Source organism: Melanotaenia boesemani, chromosome 19, assembly GCF_017639745.1.
Source record: "Melanotaenia boesemani isolate fMelBoe1 chromosome 19, fMelBoe1.pri, whole genome shotgun sequence".
NCBI lineage: Eukaryota > Metazoa > Chordata > Actinopteri > Atheriniformes > Melanotaeniidae > Melanotaenia > Melanotaenia boesemani.
Genome location: NC_055700.1, coordinates 9381904 through 9408207, shown reverse-complemented (window position 1 = coordinate 9408207; position 26304 = coordinate 9381904). Strand labels below are relative to the sequence as shown.

Here is a 26304-nt window from a genome sequence, read left to right as displayed (position 1 = left end):
CCCTCAATATGTATTTTTATTTTTTTTTTTCTCGTTCCTCTCATTGTCATTCAATGCTGGAGTTCTAATTTACCACAGAGCTTTCCAGAGTGAGAGGGAGGGTGTGAGGGAGAGGATGGACTGGTGGCAGGAGCAACAGACAAACTATTTTAATGGATGACTGAACAAATTAAATTTGAATTCAAAAAGCAGCTTTCATCTTTTCCCCGATTATTGAAAAAAAAGCAAACTTTACAAACTTGACAACAGTGCTGCCTTTGAAGTGAGCCATTACTTTAGAGAAAACAACTAAATGCCACATTACAAGGTATGCATTTTTATTTTAAATGAAATTCTGATTTTACACTTTAGGTTGCTGATATAACAAACACATTCACTCTTTCACCTGCAGATTTAAGGGTTTTTAAGTAATTCTGCTTAAACCTCTCAAAATGGTAACAAGATATGGTTTAAAAGCAGCATATGAAGCATGTGAAGTCTTTATATTGAAACTGCATCCTCCCCTGACTGAGGCACGAGTTGCAAATCTGCAGTGGGATTAAAATGCTAATAAAACAGGCAGAATGAAATTCCTGTTTTAAGCTTCATGAAATATGTATAGCTCTGCGTGAGCTATATACAGAGGAAATGGCACACTGACATGGCACAAAGAGGAACAAGGATCTTCTCATGTTCTGTTGACAATCAGTATAAAGGGTGGTTTTAACCCTTGGACAAAACTGTCCTAGTATTATTCATGGCAAAAGAAAAAAAAACAAAAAAAAAACAAAGAGGATCGGTGCGGCGTCTGCAGTGATGCGGACTCTGCATCAGTCTGTTGTGGTGAAGAAGGAGCTGAGCCAAAAGGCAAAGCTCTCGATTTACTGGTCGACCTACGTTCCTACCCTCATCTAGGGTCATGAGCTGTTGGTAGTGACAGAAAGAACAAGATCACGAATACAAGCGGCAGAAATGAGTCTTCTCTGCAGGGTGGCCGGGCTCTCCCTTAGAGATAGGGTGAGAAGCTTGGTGATCCGTGAGGGCCTCAGAGTAGAGCCGCTGCTCCTCCACATTGAGAGGAGCCAGATGAGGTGGCTCGGGCATCTGGTTAGGATGCCTCCTGGACGCCTCCTTGGTAAGGTGTTCCGGGCATGTCCCACCGGAAAGAGGCCCTGCGAATACCTAGGACGTGCTGGACAGACTACATCTCTCGGCTGGCCTGGAAACGCCTCGGGATCCCTCCGGATGAGCTGGTGAATGTGGCCGGGGAGAGGGAAGTCTGGGTTTCCCTGCTTAGGCAGCTGCCCCCGCAACCCGAAAACAAAAAAAACTATCTATTCTAATATTATCTATCAGAAAAACATTAGGGGGAACATATCAAAGGCAGACATATAATGCCACCGTGCACATGTGATGCACTCTAAGTGCATACACCCTTTTTATTAAAAACTGTCTTTAATCAAAACGTTTTGATGGTCATTTAAAAAGAAAAAAAAGAATTAGTAAAAGGGAGAAAGAACGTGGAAGGACTTGTTCATTTTTGGTATTACATTGGCTGGAAATGTCAAGAGAAATCCAATATAACACCAAGCAATTATTCACAAAGCCTGTTATATTTGCTGTGATTACATTCACATTAAGTAAATCCCCACTCTGTCTGAGCAATAGCATTCACAAAATTAGAAACTGGGGCTGGTGTGATTGATATGTTTTCATGAAGGCTAATCACAAATTACAATCATGAGATTACATTCCCCCCCCCCCCCCCCCCCCCCCCCCTCAACTTCTACTCCCTTTGTGCAACAGCACTTTAGGGTTTTCTTCATGAGGAAGGGAAAGAGCTCAATCAAAGTCTTGTAACCTCCAGCTCTTCATTTCTGTGCAACATCAGAAAAGGTCAACTTACAAAAAGGACAAGTAGAAAGCATTCATGCAGGTCTTACTTCTTAACCTTTTGAAACCTGAGGTCCTCCATTTGGGGGACACAGAGAACAGATAGCCAAACTGTGCTAAACTGAGCAAAAATGCCCACTTTGGAGACCCCGCCTGAGATTTTGGTGCTAAAACCTCTCTAACATTGTTCTGCTTCACTTTGTTAGAACTGACCTTTGAAGAGATAATGTTCCTATCTTGTTTTATGATTTCATAGTGGTTTAGACCTTCAACTGCATTAGCAATATTTATCTTCTTCTTGAAAGTTTTTTTTAGGCATGCTTGAAATTTTTTTTCATTTCTGCTATGTGCCATATTCATTTATTTTTCACCAGTCACTCCAAAAATTTTCAAATAGATCTTGCAGAGGTAAACTAATTTCATTTAGGTTGTGTAAGTTTTAAACAGAGGCCTAAAAGTAGTCATAAGGCTTAAACAGTTAATATTTGCATTTCAAATTAAGTGTTTTGTTGTCTACAATTACAAACACATGAAGGTCATCAAGGATTATGTGGTGGCTTGGTGTATTACATTTAAAAGGACTGGTTATTTTCAAAATGGTGACAGGTATGTTAAAACATTTCTAGTTACAATCAGTTGAAATGGAACTAAAAAACATCTAGTGTATTTATTGGCAATAACTACAATAAACAGGAGCAATCAAAGATGTAACTTGTTAAAAAAAAGGAAAAGAAGAAGAAGAAGAAGAAGAAGGAAAAAAAAAAACGACATGATTTTATTGCCTTGTCTGAAAATGGTAAAATCCTTAATGTAACAAAAATTTATGTGCTGTAATTTTTTCCTAATTAAAATAAATAAAGAGGAATTAATAGTATCCAGCTGTTCTTACACTGTTAAACTGGAGAAGGAGCACCTTGTCAAATGTTCTCATCCCGTCAGTATCCCCTTTCTTTTGAAAGGCATATTCTCATAGATGCAACAGAAGTGCACTTGATATGTTAACTTAAAAAAGACAGAAATGAAAAAGGTTTTATTACTCCAAAGCCCAGCAAGCAGTTGCAGTTCAGCCTTTAAACAAATATTTTCTAATTCTCATTAAACAGAGAATAGCAGATATTGACTCATTAGTTCCACAAGTATTTTCCACAAGTATAATCCAAAAAACACAGGAAAAACCCTTGGTTGGAGCTGATGAATCCACAATAGGACATATGCGAAGGAACAAAGGAATGAAGGAACGAACGAAAGAACAAAGGAACGAAGACATTGCTTTGTTCTGGAGGGTAATAGCTGCTGGCAGGAATGACCTGTCTTGCGTTGGACTTTACAAAGTCTCTCACTAAACACGCTTTATTGTTTCTCCACAGTGTTGTGTAGAGGATGTGAGGAGTTGTCCATAAAGTTCAGCAGCTTGTGCAGCAGTTGTTCCCAGCACAGAACCAGTCTTCTGGATCATTTTGTTCAGCTTCTTAAAGTCTCTGGCTTGATGCTGCTGCCCCAATAGATGCTACAAATCTGATTGCACTTTCCATAATCAAAATCAGAATATTTCACTAATCCTGGAGGAAATTCTGTAGGATCGTTCTCACCTCCTCTTTGTCGCCAAACCTGAAAGTTCTCTTCTTGTCGTTAAGGAGGACTTTGATGTTTTTTCGTCACCCATAGCTTGTTATTTGGATAGCAATAGACTGTCTGTGTTTGGACAATGCTATCAGTACAGAAATCCATGTAGTGTGAAATACACTCAGTGAGCCCATCAATGTCCTCACCGTGGGGGTCACAGAGTGCTTGCCAATCTGTCGCTTCAAAGCATCCTTGTAATTTCTCCAAGGCCTTCTCCGACCACCTCCTTACAACTCTTGTGGTACAACTCTTCACAACAGGCACATAACAGACTTATAGAAGAAATGCAAAATTGTGGTCCATAAATTGAAAGATCTTAGCTTTCATAAGAAGTAAAGTCTAGTCTGTTTAGCTGAACTTCAATGTACTTGTATTCCTCCACCACCTCCACCTCTTCTTCCAGGATGTAAACAGTGTTTTGTTTACTATTGTTCCTTCTGAAGTCAACAATCATCTCTTTTGTGTGTGTTCAAGATGAAATGATTGTTACCACACCATCTCACAAACTGACTGACCAGTTCTCTGTACTGAACTTCTTGTCCATCACTGATACACCCCACAACTACAGAGTAATCAGAGTATTTCTGCAGATGACAGGACTCAGAGTTGTACTGGAAGTCTGAGGTGTACAGTGTGAAGAGAAATGGTGAGAGTACAGTCCCTTGTGGTGCTCCAGCGCTGTTAACCATCATCTCAGATGCACAACCTTTCAGTATCCCAAACGGTGGTCTGTTTGTTAAATATTCATAAATTGAGGTGGTTGTGGAGGTGTCCATCTGAAATTTATGGAACTTTTTACATAACAGAGCAGCTGAATTGTATTAAAAGCATTTGAGAAATCAAAGAATATGATCCTGAAAGTGCTGCCTGAGAATGGGCTCTAAGAAGCGGGTAGATGAAGGTATCTTCAATCTCAAGCTCATTACGATAAGCAAACTGTTATGGGTCCTGAAAGGTGTTCACTTGCTTATTGAATAGAATAGAATAGAATGCCTTTTATTGTCATTATACACATGTACAACGAGATTAAGCCATCCCCAGTGTCAGTGCAAAGAGAGCAGTATAGAAATAAATAATAAATGAAAGATCTAAGGTATAAAATATTTACAGAAATAAAACAGATGTGCACACTCTAGTTATTTGCAGATATAAGTATGATGTCTATGTCTGAAAAAAAAAAAATATATATTGCACGTTCAAAGTATTATTGCACGGATCATGATATGTTGTACATGTCATGTGACAGAATGTATTGCACATATGTTGTTAGTGTCCAGCGTATTTCAGATTTGAAGTCCTACAGGAGTTCAGGGCAGTTATTGCTTTTGGAAAGAAACTGTTTTTGAGTCTGTTTGTTTTAGTCCTGATGCACCTGTAGCGCCTCCCAGAGGGCAGCAGGGCAAACAGATCAGAGCCAGGGTGGGAGCTGTCATTTATGATGTTTCTAGCTCTGCTGAGGCAGCGGGAGGTGTAAATGTCCGTCAGGGAGGGGAGAGGGCAGCCAATGATCTTCTGTGCTGTCTTTACCACTCTCTGTAGCCTCTCCTTGTCTGCTACAGTGCAGCTGCCGTACCATACTGTGATGCAGTATGTCAGCAGGCTCTCAATGGATGAGCGGTAGAAGGTCAGCAGCAGGTTGGAGTTCAGTTGGTGCCTCCTGAGGACTCTCAGGAAGTGTAGCCGCTGCTGAGCCTTCTTGGTGATTGACGTGATGTTCTCTGACCAGGAGATGTCGGCCGAGATGATGACGCCAAGAAACCTGATGGTGTGGACCCTCTCCACACACTCGCCATTTATGTAGAGGGGGGCTGGGTCTGTGCTGAACCTCCTGAAGTCGATGATGATCTCCCTGGTTTTCTTGGTATTGAGAGCGAGGTTGTTCTCAGAACACCAAGCAGCCAGCTTCAGGATCTCCTCCCTGTAGGCAGCCTCATCACCCCCGGAGATGAGTCCGACCACTGTAGTGTCGTCAGCGAACTTGACGATGAGGTTGTCATTGTGGGCCGGCCTGCAGTCATGGGTGTAGAGGCAGTACAGGAGGGGGCTCAGCACACAGCCCTGTGGGGAGCCGATGCTCAGCATGCGGGTGGAGGAGACGTGGGGACCTAGTCTCACAGTCTGGGGTCGGTCTGTTAGGAAGTCCTTTATCCAGGCACATGTGAGAGGGGGGAGGCCAACAGTGTCCAGTTTTGTGCATAATCTGTCCGGGATTATTGTGTTGAACGCAGAACTGTAATCCACAAAGAGCATCCGGACGTAGCTCTGCTGCTGCTCCAGGTGGTTCAGCGCAGAGTGAAGAGCTACAGCTATGGCGTCCTCAGTGGATCTGTTCGCGCGGTATGCGAACTGGTGGGAGTCGAAGTCTGGGGGGAGATGGTCCTTGATGTGCTGAAGAACAAGTCTCTCAAAGCACTTCATGATTACCGGAGTGAGGGCCACCGGTCGGTAATCGTTCAGGCTGGTGATGGGAGATTTCTTCGGCACCGGGACAATTGTGGAGGATTTGAGGCAGTGTGGGATGACTGCCTGAGCCAGGGAGAGGTTGAAGATCCTGGTAAAGGTGGGGGCGAGCTGGTGGGCGCACGCTCTGAGCACCTTGCCAGGTACTCCGTCTGGGCCAGTAGCCTTCTTGGTGTTCACCGCCAGGAGCACCCGTCTGACATCGTGCTCCTGGATGGTGAGTGGGGTGGTGCGGGAGCCAGATGGGGGTGTCGGTGTGGGTGGGGGTGGGGGCATGGTTGGAGCAGATGCATGCTGCTGAGAGTCGAACCGGGCAAAGAAGCAGTTTAGCTCCTCTGCCAGTGTTGCGCTCTGATCTGCTGTCGACACATCACAACCTCTGAAGTTAGTGATGTCCTGTATGCCCCGCCACACCTCCCGAGTGTTGTTGCTGGACAGGTGGGACTCTATGCGCATCCTGTGGTCCGCCTTGGCTCTTTTTATGCCTCTTTTCAGGTCAGCACGAGCAGCACTATACAGTGCTCTGTCCCCTGACCTGAAGGCAGCGTCCCGGGCTCTGAGGAGTGCGCGGACCTGGCTGGTCATCCAGGGTTTCTGGTTAGGGAAAGCCCTGATGGTTTTGTCCACAGTCACATTCCCGATACAGAACTGAATATAGTCCAGTACCGTTCCTGTGAGTGTCTCCAGCTCCTGTTGTTCAAAGATGTCCCAGTCTGTCTGTTGGAAACAGTCTTGGAGTTCGGCGAGGGCATCTTCAGGCCAGGTTGTTACAGTTTTTGTGGTGGGCCTGTTCCTACGTCTGAGGTGAGCTGTTAACAGTCTCTCTTCATGTTGTGAAATGTATTCATTTGGTTCATGTAGTTGGGTTTTTTAGGTTCTGGAACAAGGGAGGACGTTCTTAACAGTATAGAAACTCTTTTCTGACTCTGGCTGGTATTAAAAAGGTGCTGAATAATCCAACATAGTTGTTCTGCACATGTTTTCAGAACCTTGGGACTGACAGCATCTGGACCTGCAGCTTTGTTCCAGTTCAGTTTTTTCAGTTGATTCTTCACCTGACTGCAGTAGATAGACAGATGGAGGCAGAGGGGGTCTCAGTATGTTCAGATGTGGAAGGAGATGAGGCTATGTTAAGGTCCATGGCTGAGCTGCAGGGTGAAAGAGTGGAGACATGACAGAAAAGCAGACTGTTTCACTAGTTACATAGTGACATGTAACTTGAAGCCAGTGATCTTTTTCATTCCTGACCACACATCCCTCACGTTGTTCTGTTGGAGCGGATTTTCTACATTTTTCCTGTAGTCCTTCTTGTTTGTCTGGTGTCTTCAATATCCTGGTCTTCATCCCTGAAGGCTTTAATTTTTATGTTTAGCAGCTTTTGCATGCCACTGGTGATCCAGGGTTTGTTGTTGGGAAAGCATCTCACTGTTTTTGTTGGCACAGTTCTGTCCACACAGAAGTTGATATAATCATCATGACTAAGGGGATTATGACCTTAAAGCACCCTCTCAGAGCATCTTTAGCTTCCATAGACCAGGTTTTAATAGTTTGTGTGATGACTGGTTGCTGCTGAACGATGGGCTTGTAGGTGGAGGTGAGAAGAACCAGATTATGCTCTGATATTCCTAAAGGAGGCAGAAGAGCTGTATGCATTTTTAAATGTTTGCATAAATAAGTCCAATATCATATTTTCTCTGGTGGAGCAGCTGACAAATTGTTGGAATGGAAAGAAGAAATGGTTTGAATCTTCACCATTTTTCTTTCTGTCTTACTCCTGCCCTGCATCCTCTTTGCTTCCTCTTCAACATCTGTAGGAATTGGTGTATTATTTTGCTGGTATATTTGGTTTTCAAAAGCTTCATCAGTTGATCCTGCTGGTAAACAACTCTTCCATTACCATGGAAACTTATAATAACAAGTCTTGAAAAAGTCTAAAGTATGCAGAGTTATCATTTGAGAAGCACAGCCTCCAAACCAGCATGAAAATGCCTTCATAAATTAACTTGACAATTATTTTTTTTCTTGAAAAAGAAAGTCAACTGTATCTAAAAAATGAAAACAGCATGGTTGGACCAATTACGGATTGCTGCCATTATGTGGCACATTCTAGAGTGGAAAGTTTAATGTTGTTTCCAAATCGATGTTCAGATTTTGTCACAGTTTAGTTGAAAATCTTAACCTACTGATTTTGCATGCTTGTCAAACTCAGACTGTTTATACCAGATAATAATACAGTGCTAGAATTTAAGTGATGCACCTGCTCAAATCCTGCTATAACACATCTGTTTAGGTTTGCTTCACAAGCCATTTAACTATTTTAAAAAAATTAAAAGCATCTAGGACTTACTAGAAAGCAATAATAATGAGATGTTTTTGCTGGTAAAATAAAGAACAGTTTAAATGCTGGATGTGGTTGTACCTCATATTGAAAAGAAGTGCATCATATACTTTATATATTCTCCTCTTTCCTCCCTCTTTTTACTGGGTCCTTGATTCATTAAAAAGAGCTGTTGTGTGAAGGATTTTTTTTTAAGTGTTGTTGCTTGTATTAGCAGCTCAAGCAGAAACCAATATGTCACCAGTACAAAAGGCTATGCCCCCCCATCTTTATTTTGATGATTTATGGTGTGGAAAATAAGACTCTTTTTACATTTTACCAGCTCTGGTTTTGCATCAGAGGTGTGGCTGATGTGTTTTTGTCTCTGCTCACACCTATCTGTCCCGTCACCCTTAAAATAGGGGAGGAATGAGAGATTTATTGAAACAAATGGTGCAATTGATCCATCTTATATTCTAATGGGAAAAAAGATCACAGTCAATTACAGGTTTTCTCACCTTGTTGTTTAAAAAGAAGGCAGAGACGAGGAGAGGTAGAATGAAGGAGAGAGGTGTTTGGCAGGTCTGTTGAGAGGTTTGCTGCCCAATCCATGTATTCTTAGCTTTTATTGATCCCCCCACAGCCTTATAATCAGAGGTTGGATGTCTTCCAAATGATATTGAAGTACAGCCAGCTACGCCATTAGTAATCGGGTTTTAATGTGACTAAGGCCTCTGTACTGATCAACCACCCACCAAAGGCCATATGTCCCTAATGGCCTCGCCCCATAAACAAATAAATTAATAAGGTTCAATAAAGAGAACTCCAAGCTTTTAGAAAGGTTTTTCACACTGTTTTTAATAGTATATCAATTAAGATTTAACTTACAAAACTAGCACAAGTCAACACTTAAGTATTTAATTATGTATTCAACAAAACTAGATAAATATCTGTAATTATAATAATAGTAATTATATTAATGCAGCTCTTTAAATTAGTGGGCACAAAGGGGAAAAAAATATTGATGTGTTCCATGGTTTGATATTAAATAAGATTTGATATTAATTGAAAATATATGCAACATATATCCTATGCAAAATCTAGTTTTTATTTTTGAATAATGCATCTAATGTATGCACTGAATACCATTATATGTTCTGTCTGTGTACACTAGATAGGTGTGAAGCACTTAGTTTTTTTTGTTTGTTTATTTTTTTGAGGGGGGGGGGGGTGCATATTTCTGTTTGCAGTCCCTTTTATATTTATCTATCCATCTACATGCCATCTACATTACATGCCAGCATTTTCCTTTCCTTTGACTGGGTACAAAAGCAACCTTTTAGAGAGCCAGAGCCTCTCAGATGTAAAGATGAGCAAAGGTTCACCAAACTGCAACAAACTGTCCAGAAATTGTGGATTTTTTTTAATAATAAATGTATGTAAATGTGAAATTGCAAATACTTTGAAGATCCCACTATTTATAGTGAATAATTTAATAAAAAAAAAAAAAAATGAATAAGAGACTCAGGAGGAATCTCTGTGTGCATGGCACAAGGCTGAATTGGATGATCATGATTTTCAGGCCCTCAAGCAGCACTGTATCAGATTTCCTCCTGCATGGACTCAGGAACACTTCCAGAAATAACTGTCCTCTTGAGATTGACAGGTGGATCGGTGCACTGTCTCCATTGATGGAGACTCTGCATTGGTGGTGTCATGGTGAAGAAGGAACTGAGCCAAAAGGCAAAGCTCTAAATTTACCAGTCGATCTACGTTCCTGTAATCACATATGTTCACGAGCAGTGGGTAGTGAACGAAAGAACAAGATCTTCAGTACAAGCAGCTGAAATGATTTTCCTCCACAGGGTGACCGAGCTCTCCCATAAAGACAGGGTGAGAAGCTCGGCCAGCTTGGAGGGGCTCAGAGTAGAGCCGCTGCTCCTCTGCATAGAGAGGAGCCAGATGAGGTAGTTCGAGCATTTGGTTAGGATGACGCCAGGTGCCTGGTGAGGTTTTCCTGGCATGTCCCACTAGGAGACCCAGGGGAAGACCCATGACACACTGGAGGGACAACACCTCTTGTTTGGCCTGGTAACATCTCGGGATACCTCTGGATGAGCTGAAGGAAGTGACCAGAGGATGGAAGGTTCTGGGCTTCTCTCCTTAGACTGCTATCCCTACAACCCAACCCCAGACAAGTGGCAGTAAATGGACAGAAAGATAATGCTAAAGCACACACAGCATCCATCACAACAGTATGGTGTCTGGGTGCTGAGCTGGCCTGACTGCAGTCCAGAATTTTCACCAACAGAAAACATTTAGTGCATCAGGAACCAAAATATGCATTAACAAAGGTTCAGAGCCTTTGAGCAGCTAGAAATCTGCATCAGAAAAAAAAAGTAATCATTCCTCTCTTAAAACCCCAGCAACTGGTTTCCTCACTTCCCAGATGTTTACAGACAGTTGCTAAAAGAAAAGGGGATGCTACACAATGGTAAACATGACCCTGTTTCAATGTTTTTGAGATGTGTTGCTTCAAACAAAACATTCAAAATATGCTAACATTTTCCACGAAACAGTAAAAAGTCTCAGTTTCCACATCTGATATGTTGTTTTACTGTGAATAAAATATGGGTTCATGACTTTTGTAGCTGATAGCATTCTGGTTTCATTTATGTTTTTGATAACATCCCATTTTTTGTTAATTGTGAATGTAATAAATACAAGGTTACAGATTTTAAGCCTGCTAACATGCAAAACACGAGTCGCTGAAAACCTTTACCATCATACAGTTTCTAAGCCTTGGGACAAACAAATGTAACGTGTTATCTTGTAAAACTGGGATCTTTAGCTGACTTTCTTTTGAGGAGCATTTTTAAACTAGTGGTTGTCCCTGTCCCCTTGCTGAGCCAAACTCTTTTAGCACACCATTAGTAATTTAAATATTCAGACAGTTAAAAGCACTGACAGAATATGTGAGTAAATTTGCTCATTATGATATTATGCATTTTTTTATTTGTAACATCTGAATCCTGACATCCTACATGGATGTTCATTTGGCACTTGCCACCCACCTAAACATTTTTGCTGCTCATTGTTTGTCATGGATTGTATAATCACACAACAGGAAGCATTTTTAAATCTCTAAGATAAAAACTGTGATAACATCTAAAAAATTCTTAACGAGGCTATCTGTACAATTCTGAACTCAAGATGCAAATTCTAAAAATCTCTTACATTTTTTTAAGGCTGACAGCAACTAATGAGTTTAACTCAGTGATATGGACACAGAGGATTTACACCTTGCTTTCATTGAACTATTTAACAGCAGTACAATTCAACATGTCTCTTCTAATTGAGCATTAACAGGTAAAAAACGTCAGATTAGGGTTTCTGTACAAATCAGACCATGTGAGGTTTGGGTTTTCTCATAAAAAAACCCCTAAAAATTCCCACTTCACCTACAATATGAATTCATTCAATCATTTTCTTTCTGGGACTTCTACCTGAGCCTGGTTCATGAAAGATTAAAGCAAAGGTCCACCACCCTCACCACAATGCCTTTTCCTCCCATAGCACTGCTGTTGATTTTCAGACTACCTGCTTTTCAATTCCTCCTTTTCCTTAATTCCTTAATCCAACAGAATCATTTCTTGTAATAAATTTCGTAGCAAGCAAAAGATATTTCTCTGTGTGTCAATGCGTGGCGTATACTTTTTTCAGCTGAAGGCATGATGCTTACTTCGCAAAACTTCAGAGGAGCAGACTCAGTCGTCTGTCCTACAAACCTAGACTCTAGCTTGCTATTGTCCCAGGGTGCCACAGTCCGGGCTTATATAACAAATAGATAGGGGCTGAAATAGCACAGTGGTAGATGGATAGTGCAAAGGGATTAATCAGAAAAGGACAATTTAATAATCTCTTAGCTAGAAAACCAGGCGGCCAGGCTGCAGCTATGTTTTCTTGTAAGACTTTTAGAAGTGCTCTCATGCAAAAAATTGTAGGAGCACCAGCGCGAGAGGTGAAGCAAAGTAATCCACACTGGGCGGAGAGAGAAAAAAGAAGAGATGAGGCAGGGAATAATGGGGTGGAGAAGGAAGATTCTTGTGCTTGTTGAAACATCCAGAGAGGTCTTTTCGGACTGTGGGTTAAGAGGCTCTTGCTAAGCCACAGACATATTTATTTTTCATTCACTCTCCTTTCATTGTTGTCCCAGCAGGACAGAAGGAGTCGAATCTTTGAAGCCAAATCCACTCCTTCCTCTTTCATGCAGCTGTTTGTCATCTTACTGACAAGTAGCCTGCCACACAATGTGGAAAACCCGTAACAGCACTAATGCTAATCCAATAGTGCCTTTAATTCCTGTTTTCACTTGCTGCCGATGCAGGGGAACCTCACATTGCAGAGATGAGTAGAAAGCATTCTGCTAATCCTGCCACTTTGTGCAGTTTAGCATACGCTTGAAAGCTGATGTGACTTTACCCCTGCTGTCTACCCTTCGTATTTTTGCAAGTTAAAAAAAAAAAATGGATCAATCTCAAGGAAAACTCCTTTTCCCCTACTCTACTTTAGGTTGCAGAGGCATCATGAGGTTTTACAAGGAGACAACATCTGGCTATCCAAAAAAACGTGTATATTTTAGTTGAGTAAGGAGTGGAGTTTAGTTGTCCTAATTTTTTTTGATTGAATCATAAACCTAAATGACCTTTTTTATACCTTACAAATAATTGCAATTACATTTAATGCAACATACTGGGTAAAATCCATCTCAGACTCTCAAAAAATATAAAATTCTCACATATTTCATTCACATTTATATAATATTTAAGCTAAATCATCTTTAAATTAATTTATAATTATCATATATTATAAAGAGAGTGAAATGGCAGGATATTCACAAAACTCCCTCTTCTCAGGTTTTGGAAGACAAATATTTTTACTAGGTTGAAGCAGGTTTCATTGCAGATCCTCCAGATATCCCCACTTACGCTTCTTATTTTAAGATGTGGAGGAGGACAGCTTTCTTCAAACATGTGCTATAGCTTTACCAGACATATTTTCACAATAATCATTATGAGAAGCGTCAGGAAAAAGTTATCATCACATGTTTTGATGGGGGCGTTGCACATGCAAGGTTTAAAACGTGACTGCCCAATGCAACCTTCTTGTTCTGTAATTAACCTAAAACAGTGTTTATGATATGTTCACTGCAAGGGAGGAATATTTGTTCCTGTGTGGATGAGGAATGAAAATAGCAGCCTGCAGTAAGGAACTGGGGAAAAAGCAAAATGGCCAGTGGGAGGCTGATATGTTGTCCACATCCCCCGAGTCAGATTTTGACAGAGGTAGAAGACTAAAAAGGTTCTCTTGTCATTTTACTCAAGCTGGGGTCATTTATTCTTGTTGCACCTTCTGTTAGTGAGCTGCTTCACTGTCTTATTGCTGCTGCCTGATTGATAAAAACGTGATAACTGTAACATTTCTTCGAAATACAGCAATCCACTTTCTTGGGGTTCCGATCCAATTCTGATATCTGAAATACGATTATTTTCCGATACCAAATGAGTTTATGTTTCATTAGGCTGTAGTAAACCCCACATCGCTTGTTAATAAAAGAGCAACTGATGAAAAAAATTACCCCAATTTAAATGTTTTCCAAAATAATTTTAAAGGAAAAACCTAAAGTAAATCAAAGAACATGTCTGTTGCAGCTTTTGTTCATATTTAAGGTCCAAGAGAATGTGTTGAAAGGGAACCTGGATGAATATAAATAAATGTCTATAAATAATAAGGGAACACTAGACAGTCTGACAGCGCTGCAGACAGATTGTGGTCCGCAGTATCAGCTCAGAGGGCTCTTTTCTGCTGAAGGAGACTTCTGATCATAGAATCTGCTGTTTAATCTGGCCTTCATGTAGCTGATTTGCAAGAACTTTATTTCAGTTTGAGGATCCTACAAATAGTTTTGCTCAAGTTGTGAATGTAAATAATCCACAGGTTTACAACGTATGAGCAAAGCAACCCAAGTTGAATATTTTTACGTCTGCCTTCACCTTTTTTATGTAAGTCGCATCGTCCAGCAGGATTACAGCTTTTTAGCTTGTGGATTTTTCTAGAATTTTCCTTAAAAGATGAATGACAAATTGGAGCGACTTTGCTGGACTAATGTCTTCAGTTTTCATGTTGTCCGCTCCATTGGAACGCTTCATGAGTGTCTGCAGCACTATTTTCTTTACTCTTCTGAGCTGAACAATGCTTTACCCTGGAAACCTTGACTGTACACTCATTTTAAGTTGCGTCTTGCTTTTGTATGTTTTCAGGCATGCTGTTTTAAGGCAAATTAGTAACATGCTACAAGTAGCAAAGGCAACACGTTCCTCATCGGACTTGAATGAACGGTAACACTGGGTCTAAACTAGAAACAAGGAGTAAATAACTAAATCATATATAATTATTTACCTGTTCTAATGGAAATATTTCATGAGTTGTTTCTGCATCAACATATTTAGTTTGGATTAAACCTGAATAATACTTATAATTTGTACACACAAGACCACAAAGGTCATTTGTGGATCGATGAGGTGGACCAGAGGAATTCAGCCTGAGATCAGATTCATCAGTCACTTAAAATAATGGATACCAATATTGGATCAGATTGGTCCCAACTCTGGTATTCTATGGGGGACCCAGCTTTTTGCTTAACCTGTTGAATGCTCTCTCACACATCCTGTGGGCTTCACAGACTGGAAAGTTTTAAAAAGGGACTCAAAACCTTCCTTTTTAAGATACATTTTAATTCTTAAACTGTTTTACTGCCTGTGTGTTGATGTATGTTGATGTGTGTGTTTATATAATTCTTAAAATTGATTTTCTTGAGCTTGTCCTTTAATGTAAGTGCTTTACAAATAAAATACATTATTATTATTATTATTACTATTATTATTATTATTATTACAGACAATTATAAGTTGCTGCAAGTTTTCAAACATAATTAAACATATTCTGCTTTTTTGCAAAAGCAAACCTTTCCCTCTATTTTCCATGACATCGCCTGCTATTGAAGATACAATTTACCCTCCTAGTGGAAAAAAAAACCCAAACAAACAAACAAAAAACAAAACAAAACAAACAAAAAACAAAAAAACTTATGAATGATGTTTTTAAATTTAGGTGGGAAACAGTTAAAGAAAGGGGTTTGTTATTAAATACTGACCACTGGATTGCATTACAGACTCTTCGTTTTATTAGCTAAACTCAAAATGTATATATATATAAAAAACTGACATACACTACCGTTCAAAAGTTTGGGGTCACTTCCCTATTGAATCCCATGGCAAAGTGAATCCAAAGTTTTGAACGGTAGTGTATGTTTGTCTTAAACACATGAAATACATGTCATGAACACATAAATGATTTCAGGCAATGTGCATTTTGGATTTTGCTCTGTTTGTTCTGGAGTGGAAATAATTTTACAAGTCATATTTATCTGAGAATGCAAACTCCTGCTTATTCTCTTGCAAAGATGGTTCTTTACAAGATGCTGTTTTGGGTCGTATTTGAGGCCATGAACAAATCACCATATCACCATTTCAAGTGGAGGGCTTGTTGCATATAACAGCTTATAAATCTTTACACAATCTTTTGTTTTTTATGTCACTGAGTTGATTTTTTTTCCCAAAGAAAAGTTTGAGCATCCTTTGTTATCATCCTGAAAAGTTATTTCGTCACCAAACCTTCTTTTGATTGGTGGAATTAAAAAAGTATAAACGATTTTTATGTTCACTCAAACAGTCTTACATTTACTGTCTAAGTGAGGCATCCCCTGGTCCTTTACCTGACATCAGCCTCATTTCATCAATAATTGTGGAAATGTGTTTGTTTTTTAAGGCTTCCATCTTGATATAAGTATCAGAGCTCCTTCCCTTTGTATTTTATACAGTTGTAACAGCTCCTTTAGCTGCTACTTAGATATTTCTGGGTCATTTCACTCAGTTAGAAAGGTTCCTAAGTAAAATAGGACCAGACCCTGCATTTCACTTTCATCCAAACATTCACAGTCCATGAATATTTCTCTTTAGCCTGCTGAAACTTTGTCTATTATTTAGGTGTTAATGGTGGTTTTTATTTTGCTGCAGGAAATTGTTTTCCTCCAGTTGATTTTTATAGTTTGGTCACAAACATTGACTCTTGTTTCTGTCCATTTATTTTTTCCTTCCTTCTGTTGTGCATTTCTGCAAGCCATATTGCTTTGAGTTTTCTGTCATGATGCTTTGACATCTTCCTTGGTTTATCGCTGTATGTACTACCTTTATTGCATATTTACGTTTTTATCTTACTTCATGTTTTCTCCAAACTGTAGGCAAGTTTGCATCTTAGACTTATGAGGGTAGATTTGAGGTAAAAATGCACATTAAAGGTAAGTGTATACTTACTTTTTCTTTCCTTCTCCTTATCTCTAGACTTGCTTATCATGTTGCATTAAATAATTTTTCCTTATGGCATTCTCAGTAATTAATAATAAGAAGTCTCTTAAAGTTCTTCAATTTACATAGTGATGCACTTCACATGCATGGGCAGATGAATGCATACTTACAGCCTCATCAAACAGAAAGGAGTGGCTGCATTAAGTGCTTTATTTAGTCACTTTTAGCCACACTTTCCTGTACCCATCCCTCCAAAACTTGCACTCAAGAGGCTGCCATTAATTCAGCACAGCCCTCTCAAGGCTTCATCAATGTTAATCAGAGCTAAACATAACATTAGATTTACTTTGACTGCTTTGAAAAAGGCCTAAAGGCATACACATACATGGCTGTGGGATGTTTATTTGTGTAAAAGTGTGAGCAGTGGAGGGGTTTTAATGTTGAAGTCAAAAGCTTGGTGTATTGCCCGGGAGCATTACATGCAGTTCTAAACTTTACAGCCAGTCATATAGTGTTGTTAACAAGGCATGCCACAATAGCAGCCCTGGCATCTATAGGACAATAATAGATTTTAGGATAAAGGTGGTCACATTCTCAAATGCAAATGTATTCAGTTATTTTCTTTTAAAGGTCAACAGCAGTAACTTCTATTATCCATTACAGATTGTCTGCGAGGTTTTCAAATGTAATACATTGAAGAGATGTGAGCATTTGAATACTTTTTATGGTCAACATGAATCTCATCTTGGAAACATTTGGATAAATGGTCTTTGTTCAGTTTCTGACACTGCATGATTGAGTGGGAGAAATTGCTCCTTATTAACTTGCAAATTTATATATAATATAAAGAATAATGTTTATAAGACATAACATAATGCATGCTTACCTGTAACACCAGGCTCTGGTCAAAGTTATATGCACCGGGTCGACCTTCCAGGGTGGAAAAAGCCACATTTCCTCCAGTGAGGGGAGAGATGTCACTGAACTCATCTGTACATAAAGCTGTCCTTTCATCATCTCCTGGTCGAATATAACCTTTAGCATCCTTCCCATATGTCTTCCTACATGAGGCGCTGTAATATTGGTAAGGTAACCAGGGCCCATCCTCTTCTGTACGCTTGTAAATGGCGAAGCTCTCCGGCCGACTGGTGTAGAACTTCAGTCGTACATAGGTTATCTCAAAGGCTTTCCCTAGTGAGGAGAAATAGCATTAGTTTTTGAAAGAAATCATTATAACTATTTGTAATGTAACTATATTCATTGTTTTTTATAGTCACATCAACTCTGTTATATAAGATGCTGTCTGGTTACAGTTTAAGGCCCAGGAGCACTGAAAAACTGAAATATGTACATTAGGAGAACTTAATTTCCTGTTCCTGTACGCAGGATAAATGAATGTCATTCCTGTAGGGGCAGAAGAATATCAAGGATTATTGCCAACAATATTGAGATTATAAATTGGCCCAAAGTGAAACAAAGTCAAAAGGAAAGAGACAAAAGTATTGTTTTGCATAACAAAAATAGCACAGAATGGATTGATAGACGCAAAAATTAAGGACAGAAAAATGTGCCTGACTGGATCAGCAGATAGCATAACTTGATATAACATTTGAGAATGTGCAGGGAAGCAATCAGCTTGATTGATGTAACATGAGTGAACAAACAGTTGAGTATGCAACAGAATCAAACACAGCAGATAGAGGAATAAATACATTTTTTTCTTGCAGGAATTTCTTTGGGATGGCATTTCGCTTCCTCATCAAACTTTTAAATGACTACTCAAACACCTACCTTTAGCTGGCTGGTTCTGTTTTGTTGTGATATTCAAAAGAAAAGGAAAGATTATGTCATGTAATCAGGAATTTACCTTACACAGGCTTGTTGTGGCAGTTTAACTCTGAATGTAAACATGCACTTTTCTGAGTGCGGAGTCATAAAGGTCTGCATTGGATTTGTCTGAAAAATCCGAAACTGAGAACACAGTCACTCATTGGGGAAATGGTCAAGTTTAACAATCTGCAGCTGCATTTTTAATGAGTTCTTATTCAAGTTTAGATGGTACTGGGATGGACCTCAAGTTCTTATTTTTGCCACGAGGTTGTGATTTATTTGGGAAGAAATTATGTTTATTTGTTCTAACTGCTTTGTTTGTGAAAGCCAGTCTGATCATTTAAATACTTAATCTGATTATGCTAATATACTGACTTTCAATCATTAAAAAGTAGCTGTTACACACAAGAAACACAACTTACGACCTGAAGAGCTGTAAAGATTTTTGTAGTATTGTCTGTAAAACATAGAGGAGAACATGAGGATAAGAGGGCTTTTCAAAGCTATGAATTCCCTTGAATAAGTTCCAGTTTGTGAAATCATAATAAGTGTTTCAGTGCACATTTTCTGGTGGACCGAACACATGAGAAGAGAGATTCCTCAAATTTGTTTTAGGGTTGGTTCTCAGGGATTTAGCAACACTAACTAGGCTATGCCGTAATTGCTGTTGCATGAAGTGCAACGTCTTTTTTGAAGGAGTAAAATTAGTCAGGAAATGAGTCTACAAGGTAAATTCTTAATCAAGACAAGAAAGACTTTGAATGTGTAGTAGGCTTAATTAATGGCTTAATTACTTTTATTATGTTTTCTAGCTGGAAAACTGCAATCGGAAATTAATAAATCAATACCAAGGCTGTTTTGCTCATTTGGTTTTATAAGAAAGCTGATCTACACAAATCTTAAAGCAAACAGAGAATCAATGTGTTTTTTGTTTTTTGTTTTTTTTAATGAGGTAGTGCCACTTCCTTTCATTGTTTACTCTCTTGTCTGTCTGGCAGTAGACAGTAATACTTCCTGAATATGAGCACATACCCAGAAATTTGCCAACTGTTTTATACTTGAAGGGGATTAACTAGGCAGAAACAAAGTGGAGTCATACTGAGACCAGGACAAGGAGCAACATGTTGAAACTCTCTTAACTGAATTCTTCAGGGCACTCCAGGGTGTTTTCAACTCCATCATTAGATACTAAGCCTCAGCCACTCTGCACATTCATACAGGGATTCCCTCCACTGGTACGGCCGTAATGGCATCTGTTGCTTCACTCTGCCAAGTCAGAACCAGGCATCTTTGTGTCTTGTCTCCCCAGAAATTTTTAATGATTTCTTTCGTGTAGGAGCTCTAAGATCATTTAGTTTTCATTTACTCCCTGCATGAGGTGAGCACAGTCCTGCTGAGGCAAAAAACATAAAAGACACAGAAGATGAAACATTTGCTGAATATACCCCATGATGAATTGCCAACTAATTGCAAAGGATATTTGTATGTTTCAATGGTTAATGTTTAATGATTTGTGAATCATGCTTGATCTTTAATGTATTCATTGGTTGATACGAGCACAACAGTGTGCATTCATTAGTGTATAGGGTTGCTGCAGAGGGGAGGCTGTAGCTATTAAACAAAAGTAAAATTTAACAAAAAAAATACCAGATTAGTTTGGACAGTTCATTTTGAAGCAACACCATCTGTGTGGAGCAAAGGGAAGGTCTGAGCACTGAAAATGAAGTTTGAAAACCCAGTAAATCTGCCTTTTGTGTTTTGCACAGTTGATTTAAAATGTTGATCTTAGATTACGCTTGCGTTATTTGTGCATAAAACTGCCCATTTTGAATGTGATTACTAAGAATGCAGGCTATACACTTCAGACGTGGCTCACTGTCTGATCTGTTTTGAGTCATCCATGTCATCATAACACAGCTGCTTCTCTCTGCCCAGACTGAGACTAAACTCTCCACAAGTACTATACACTATTTATATTCTGTTTACTCCACAAGCTGAGTGCATTGATCACCAAACATACAGATGGATGCAATTATGTTGTAGTCATGCAACATCACAAAGTTCAGAAATGAATTCTCTGTTACTTACAAAGGGTGTTTCCTACATTTGAGCCAATAAGCTTGCTGTGAAAGCGCCATGCCAGCTGAGGCAGACTTTTATCGTTATTTTACATCAGAGACAGGATGTTGCTTTGCTTTGACAGCACTGAATGAGAACCAGCTGTAGACATCAATGTGTGCTGGGGCATGTGTGTGTGTTGCCTTTTCACCAAGTCTTTGTGGGAAAAACCTGACCCCAATTCCTTACCAGCAAACCAGCATTTTCTTTTTTTTTCCCTCCCACCCTTCCTTCCTCATTTTTGTTTTGTTTACTCCCCTTGAAGCAGCCTGACTCAACCTTTTCTTTCTACTCTTCCACAGACTCACACTGACCTAGCTATAGTGTGTGTCCCTGCATCCTACTGCCATGTTTATCATCCCAGCATTTTGCCTTGATTCCCTTTGGAGAAGCCTGTTTTGTTTGGAGAGACGAAAGAAAACAGTAATGCAGACTGCACCCCCGCTAGCTTCCCAGATGGACCGGAGAACTTTCATGTGCCACACAAACAGAATTTAGGGAAAATTTGTTAAATTACGTATAACTGAAACTTAATCAGTCATCTGAGAATGCAAAGTTAGGACAGAAACATAAAAAGCATTAAATATAGCAACATACATGTTTTCTGGGAGCAAATGTCAATTTAGTCTAGGTAAGACAGACGTGTGGGTGTTGGGATTGCTTCAAAAAACAAACCCTCACACTTTTGTTGCTAGAGCAATGCTAGCTCTCTCCAGGAAAAGCACTAGATGGAGAATATAAACAACAAAGCCTCAAAACACAGCCTGACATCTACTTGCAATCGGAAATCAATATTCTCCATCTGGTGGAGGCACTTCCTGCGTTCAGACCACGTGATTGATGGAACCGTTCTACAGTCAGAGCTCTGACATTTTCAGATTCTGTCGTCATTGTGTCCCTGTGCCTTATTCCTTTGAAGCACAGTTTTTTTGACAGGGATCATACATTTTTCCCCCTTGCAGAGAAGGCAGGAGGAGACCTGACATAGAAAGTGGCTACAGGTACAGCGTAGTATAAACTGGTTGATGCAACTCATCATTCGGAGAATATTATGTACATCTTCTCAGATGCAGATGTTGAAGTGGCACACAAGAGGCACTGTGTCCAGACACAGTTCATTATTGGAAACAAAACAGTATCTGGATGGAGACATGGATGGCGCTCTGCTGTATCTGGACTTGAAAAATCCCAATCGCTGTCATTCTGCTGTCAGGAAGGAAACAGTGCTGTAATTTGACATGTCTGCACTCATCAGATCACAGCACTGCAACACTCATCGGAAGTTTTCAGTACCTGACAGAGCAGAACACACTCCCATTTTCTTCCACAGTATGGTTTGTTTGTGATGGTGAATAGAGATTTCACATATCCATATACTTACATTGTCACCCAGTAGAGGGAGGGATAAAGAAAGAAGAAAAAAACTGCCTATTTATTTATTTATTTTTTGGGCTCAAAGTTTTTTTTTATTTTCAGTGTGCATATCTGCTCGGTTTGTTTGCAAGTTGTTCCTGTTCTATCCTTTTTTTGTTTTTTTTCTGTGTTTCAGATTCATCTCAAAGACATGCAGGACAAGTGTGTTGGGGATTAGATGGTCATGAGCTGACATGGATGTCTCTCTCTCTCTGGAGAGGAGACCAGGTGGAGAGCGGTGACAAAAGCAGTATGGTCTTCAGGAGCTCACTGGTCTTTTATATCGCCACTACACCGATATACCTGATTTGTTTTGATGATTATGTCCAAGTCAAATGATTTTGCTTCCAAAGTCTATCCAATTTAGCCCTGTACCCATATGTTACTTTTTTCTGCTTTTGCTTGAATGTTCAAGCTGTGCTCCTCTACACGTGTATTTAATCAGATAGTAATATACAACTTCCTGTTCACATTTCAGGTCAGATCTTTGAATATTTCAGTCAAGCTTTCTCTATTTCCTTGTGTTCCTGCAGGGACAGGTCTCACATGTAACTCACATGCAACTAGACAGTGGTGTTGTTTTCACTTTGCTTCGGGGTAAAACCCGCTGTGACCCCAGTTAATGTGTATTAGCTCAATTTATTAGCCAGTCAAAGATTTACAGTTTTGTTACCATATGAACAAGCAACGCTTGGTTTATAATTGGTTCTTTTTTGAAGCCTGTTGTCACGCAATACTGACCCAGACAGAAGTGAAAAAACAGATTTTGACTGGTAACCCGCAGATTTCAGAAACTGCCAATTCTCCCAAAGTTGGTTTTTGTGATTATGAGATTCTCAAACACTGTAGGTGGTGATTTCAATAAAAAATTTAGATGAAGGCATTACTCAGAACCATTTTCATTCTCTGGATCACTCTTGGCTGTGCAGGTTAATTTGAGGTGAGTTTTCTGTTTTGGTTGCAACCTGCCTGTGGCAGAAATGCCACAGCGGACATCTATTGATTTCTCAGCCAAGCCAGGGCCAAGGTGGAGCCATGTTTTCAGTCCTGTTTGTTTGTCTGTGAGTTTGTATGTTTGTCTGACTGTCTGACAGCAAGATTAAGCAAATACTGCCAAGTAAAATGAATGAGACTGAGATGTAGAGCATTCCAAGAGAAGAAATGATTTATCTTTAGGCTTGATTCCAAACAGCTCTCTTCATGGGCTAGACATGGGCTTTGTGTCATTCATGCCCCCATTTAGTTTGGAAGAGTAAATCTGAAAATGCTGTTTTGCTTCATATTTACCTCTAAATTCATATTCTTATTATATATATAGGGAAGTAAATGTAAATTTAAAGGGTGCTCCAAGTTCCTCTGTGGGGTCTTTAGTAAAGAAGAAACTTCATTTCCAAACAAATTGCATAAATGGAAGTGTATAGGATGATTTTTATTAACATTTTACAACATAAATAGCTACAATTAGGTTAAAGTAGTAACTGTGTTTTGCTGCTTATTTTAGAAATTTGGCACAGCATGGTGCATACAAATGATTTTAAAGGCTAAAATTGGTCTGATAATTATTGTTTTTTTTTTTGTACACAAAGGAAGTAAGTCAAATGCTCTCTTTTCAAAGAAAATGGGTGCACGAGACAGTTTTTTTATTTAAGGTACTTAAAATACTACCATAGAAATAATAGAGCAGTAAAGAGGGACATGATAACATATTTTTAATCATAATTAAACCATTATGCCAAAAGTAAATCTGGTGACAAACCAGTTTATAATAGCCTAAGCTTTTACATATCCACACCATAGCATTGCTGGCCCAGATGTTTCTCCCCACCTCCTTTACAACTTTCAGGGATGCCAAACTATGTTGCCAGTTTAAACTATGTAGCCAAAACAAACATTTCTCTAGAAATTCAACTGGAATAATTAAGTTAAAATACTTCCTCGATTGCCTCCCAAAAGTTCTGACCGCTACATTAAGCTCAGTGTCCATCAGATATTTTTCTAAAAGTTCTGAGAAAACTTTGCTCAAAGTGAGAATAAAATCAACATATGACTGTAGAAAAATGACTCCAATTGAGGGAGTTAATGAAATATACTTCCCTGAAAAGAAGGTGCATCTTTTGAATTCTATATATATTTTTATGGAAATGCCTGACTAACTTCAGTCTGTCCTTCACCACCTTACTTCTGTCAAACTCAGGGCTTCTCTGCAGGACACAAGTGAAAACGCTGAATTTGGCCTGTTACAGAGGACTTATGTTGAATTTCTTATATCACAGCATTAAAATGAGGATAGGAAGTTATAATGGTTGCATAACAGGTGATAAATTGTGGCCAAAGCCTGACCCAAATCCTGCTTGAGTCATATTTAGGGTTGTTTCATGAAAGTAATCTTGTTGAGTTCAGTAGTAAATCTTAAATTAAAAGAAAAGATTTTTTGGTCATGTCAGATGCAACTGCATATTTCTGTTGTCTCATTCTCATTAATTCCTTAGTGACACTCTAACCTTTATCCCTGTCTAGGAAAGTGTGTTTTATGAAGATGAGTCTAGACTGAGTGATGCAAATCATGAGCCATTCACAACATCTGTTTGGAATTAACAGCCCCCCCCTCCCCAATCCCCTATGGACCGGCAGAACACAAAACAATGCATCAAGATACTTGCTGCAAGGAAAAGTGAAAAATTAATGACACGTCAAATTGAGAGGAGAAAAAATTACATGCATTCCTGTGAGATTCCATCTCCAGATTCCAGATTGCCCGAACATAACAAATTCAAGGACTACAAAAGGCTTTCTAGCAGAAACATTATAGATTAAAGCAGAACCTCAAGCATTATATAACTGCCTGTCCACAAATTGTACAAGTTGAGGAAACTCTGTCTTAATTCAGGGATCAAACATGATACAGAGTGTGCTGCTCTTACCGAGGTGGAGAGTAAGGTTGATAGAATTGGGGTACTGGATACCATAGAACATGGATTGACTCTGCCACCACGTGGGCTCCTCATTCCTGTGAAAGTCTGTCAGGAGGCTGGCGTTGTGGCTCAGGTTTGGGTCTGATGCATCACAGTAGTGACATGAGCGTGTTGAGCCTGTCTGCATGCAGTAATCCTCAGGTGGGGAACCGCACACGTTTGATACCACCACAGTACGATCAAAGGCAACATTTTCAAACTTGGGCATACAACGGCTTGGGACGCCCTCTTCATCATAGCAGGAGTCCATTGCAGCCCACACAAGAAGGTTGAGGTGCAGATGAAGAGAGAGTGCAAAGGCCAGGAGAGGAGAGCTTACAACATAAGATGTATCCATGTTTGTAATCCCATATACTCCTCAAACTTTAACTTTCACACTCAAACACCTTAACTTAAAGTTCCATATATACAAGGAGCCTAGCTTGAGATAAATAATCCAACAGCAGAAAAAAGAAGTCCAGTCCAAAATCTTCTTTGTCTATACTCTCCCTGCTCTGACTCTGCCGGGTCTCCAGCATATGTTCTCCTTCTGTGAAATGGAATGAAGTTTATGCAGGAACTCTTTACTCCTGGAGCAGCATGAGGCAGAGGAGGGACAGGGGTGGGGGCTGGAGGATCAAAAGACCCTTAAAGTTTCTCCCCCTCCTGGTAAACACAAGCACTGCATTGCTGATCGTTTCAGCTGCAGAGCAGACCTGGTTAAAAAAAAAAAAAGAAAACTCTATTAGATGTGCAGATTTGAGGCTGTTACACCTAGGGGCTTTGAGGAAATGTGTAACAACGCACCTGCATTTACCACAAAATCTTATCAGTACAGGGAAAAATGTATCTGGAAGCAGGACATACTGGGAAATGCTGACTGTAATGATTCAGTAGGGGTGCTAAAACTGTCTGGTATATTTCATCTGGCGTGAATCATCTCCATAAAGGCATGTCACTTCTGTGACTTAAAGTCGCATATTATTTACTAAAACAGAGTTGTAAAAGCACCACATTATGTTTTCAGCTAGATCTGTGGAAGTTTGCATATTATAGTGATTCAAGCTAACTGCTTGGAGTCTTTTGTTGCCCATCCATCAGTATTTGTGACCAATGAATCAATATATACAGAAAACCATAAAAAAACACTGAATTTAATATCACAGACTTTATTTAACAGGGTCTGGGGGTTGAATGCCAGCATCCAGACTGACTACTACGATTCATTTTAATATTCCAAACTGATCTGAATTAAATTATCATCATCATAATGTAGTTTATTTATTTATTTACATAA

The 26304-nt window shown here is 39.5% G+C and overlaps 1 protein-coding gene across 1 annotated transcript in view; it reads right to left on the bottom strand.

Moving 5' to 3' along the window:
• The window catches only part of lamc3 (laminin, gamma 3), a 135264-nt gene extending 109669 nt beyond the window's left edge, over positions 1-25595 (bottom strand). Inside the window, exons 1-2 of the mRNA XM_041970435.1 lie at positions 24978-25595; positions 17582-17886 (exon numbers count right to left, since the gene is read on the bottom strand). Of these exons, the coding sequence (XP_041826369.1) occupies positions 17582-17886; positions 24978-25365 (693 nt within the window). The 5' untranslated portion in view covers positions 25366-25595. The remainder of the gene's footprint in view (positions 1-17581; positions 17887-24977) is intronic.
• Positions 25596-26304: the final 709 nt, after the last annotated feature.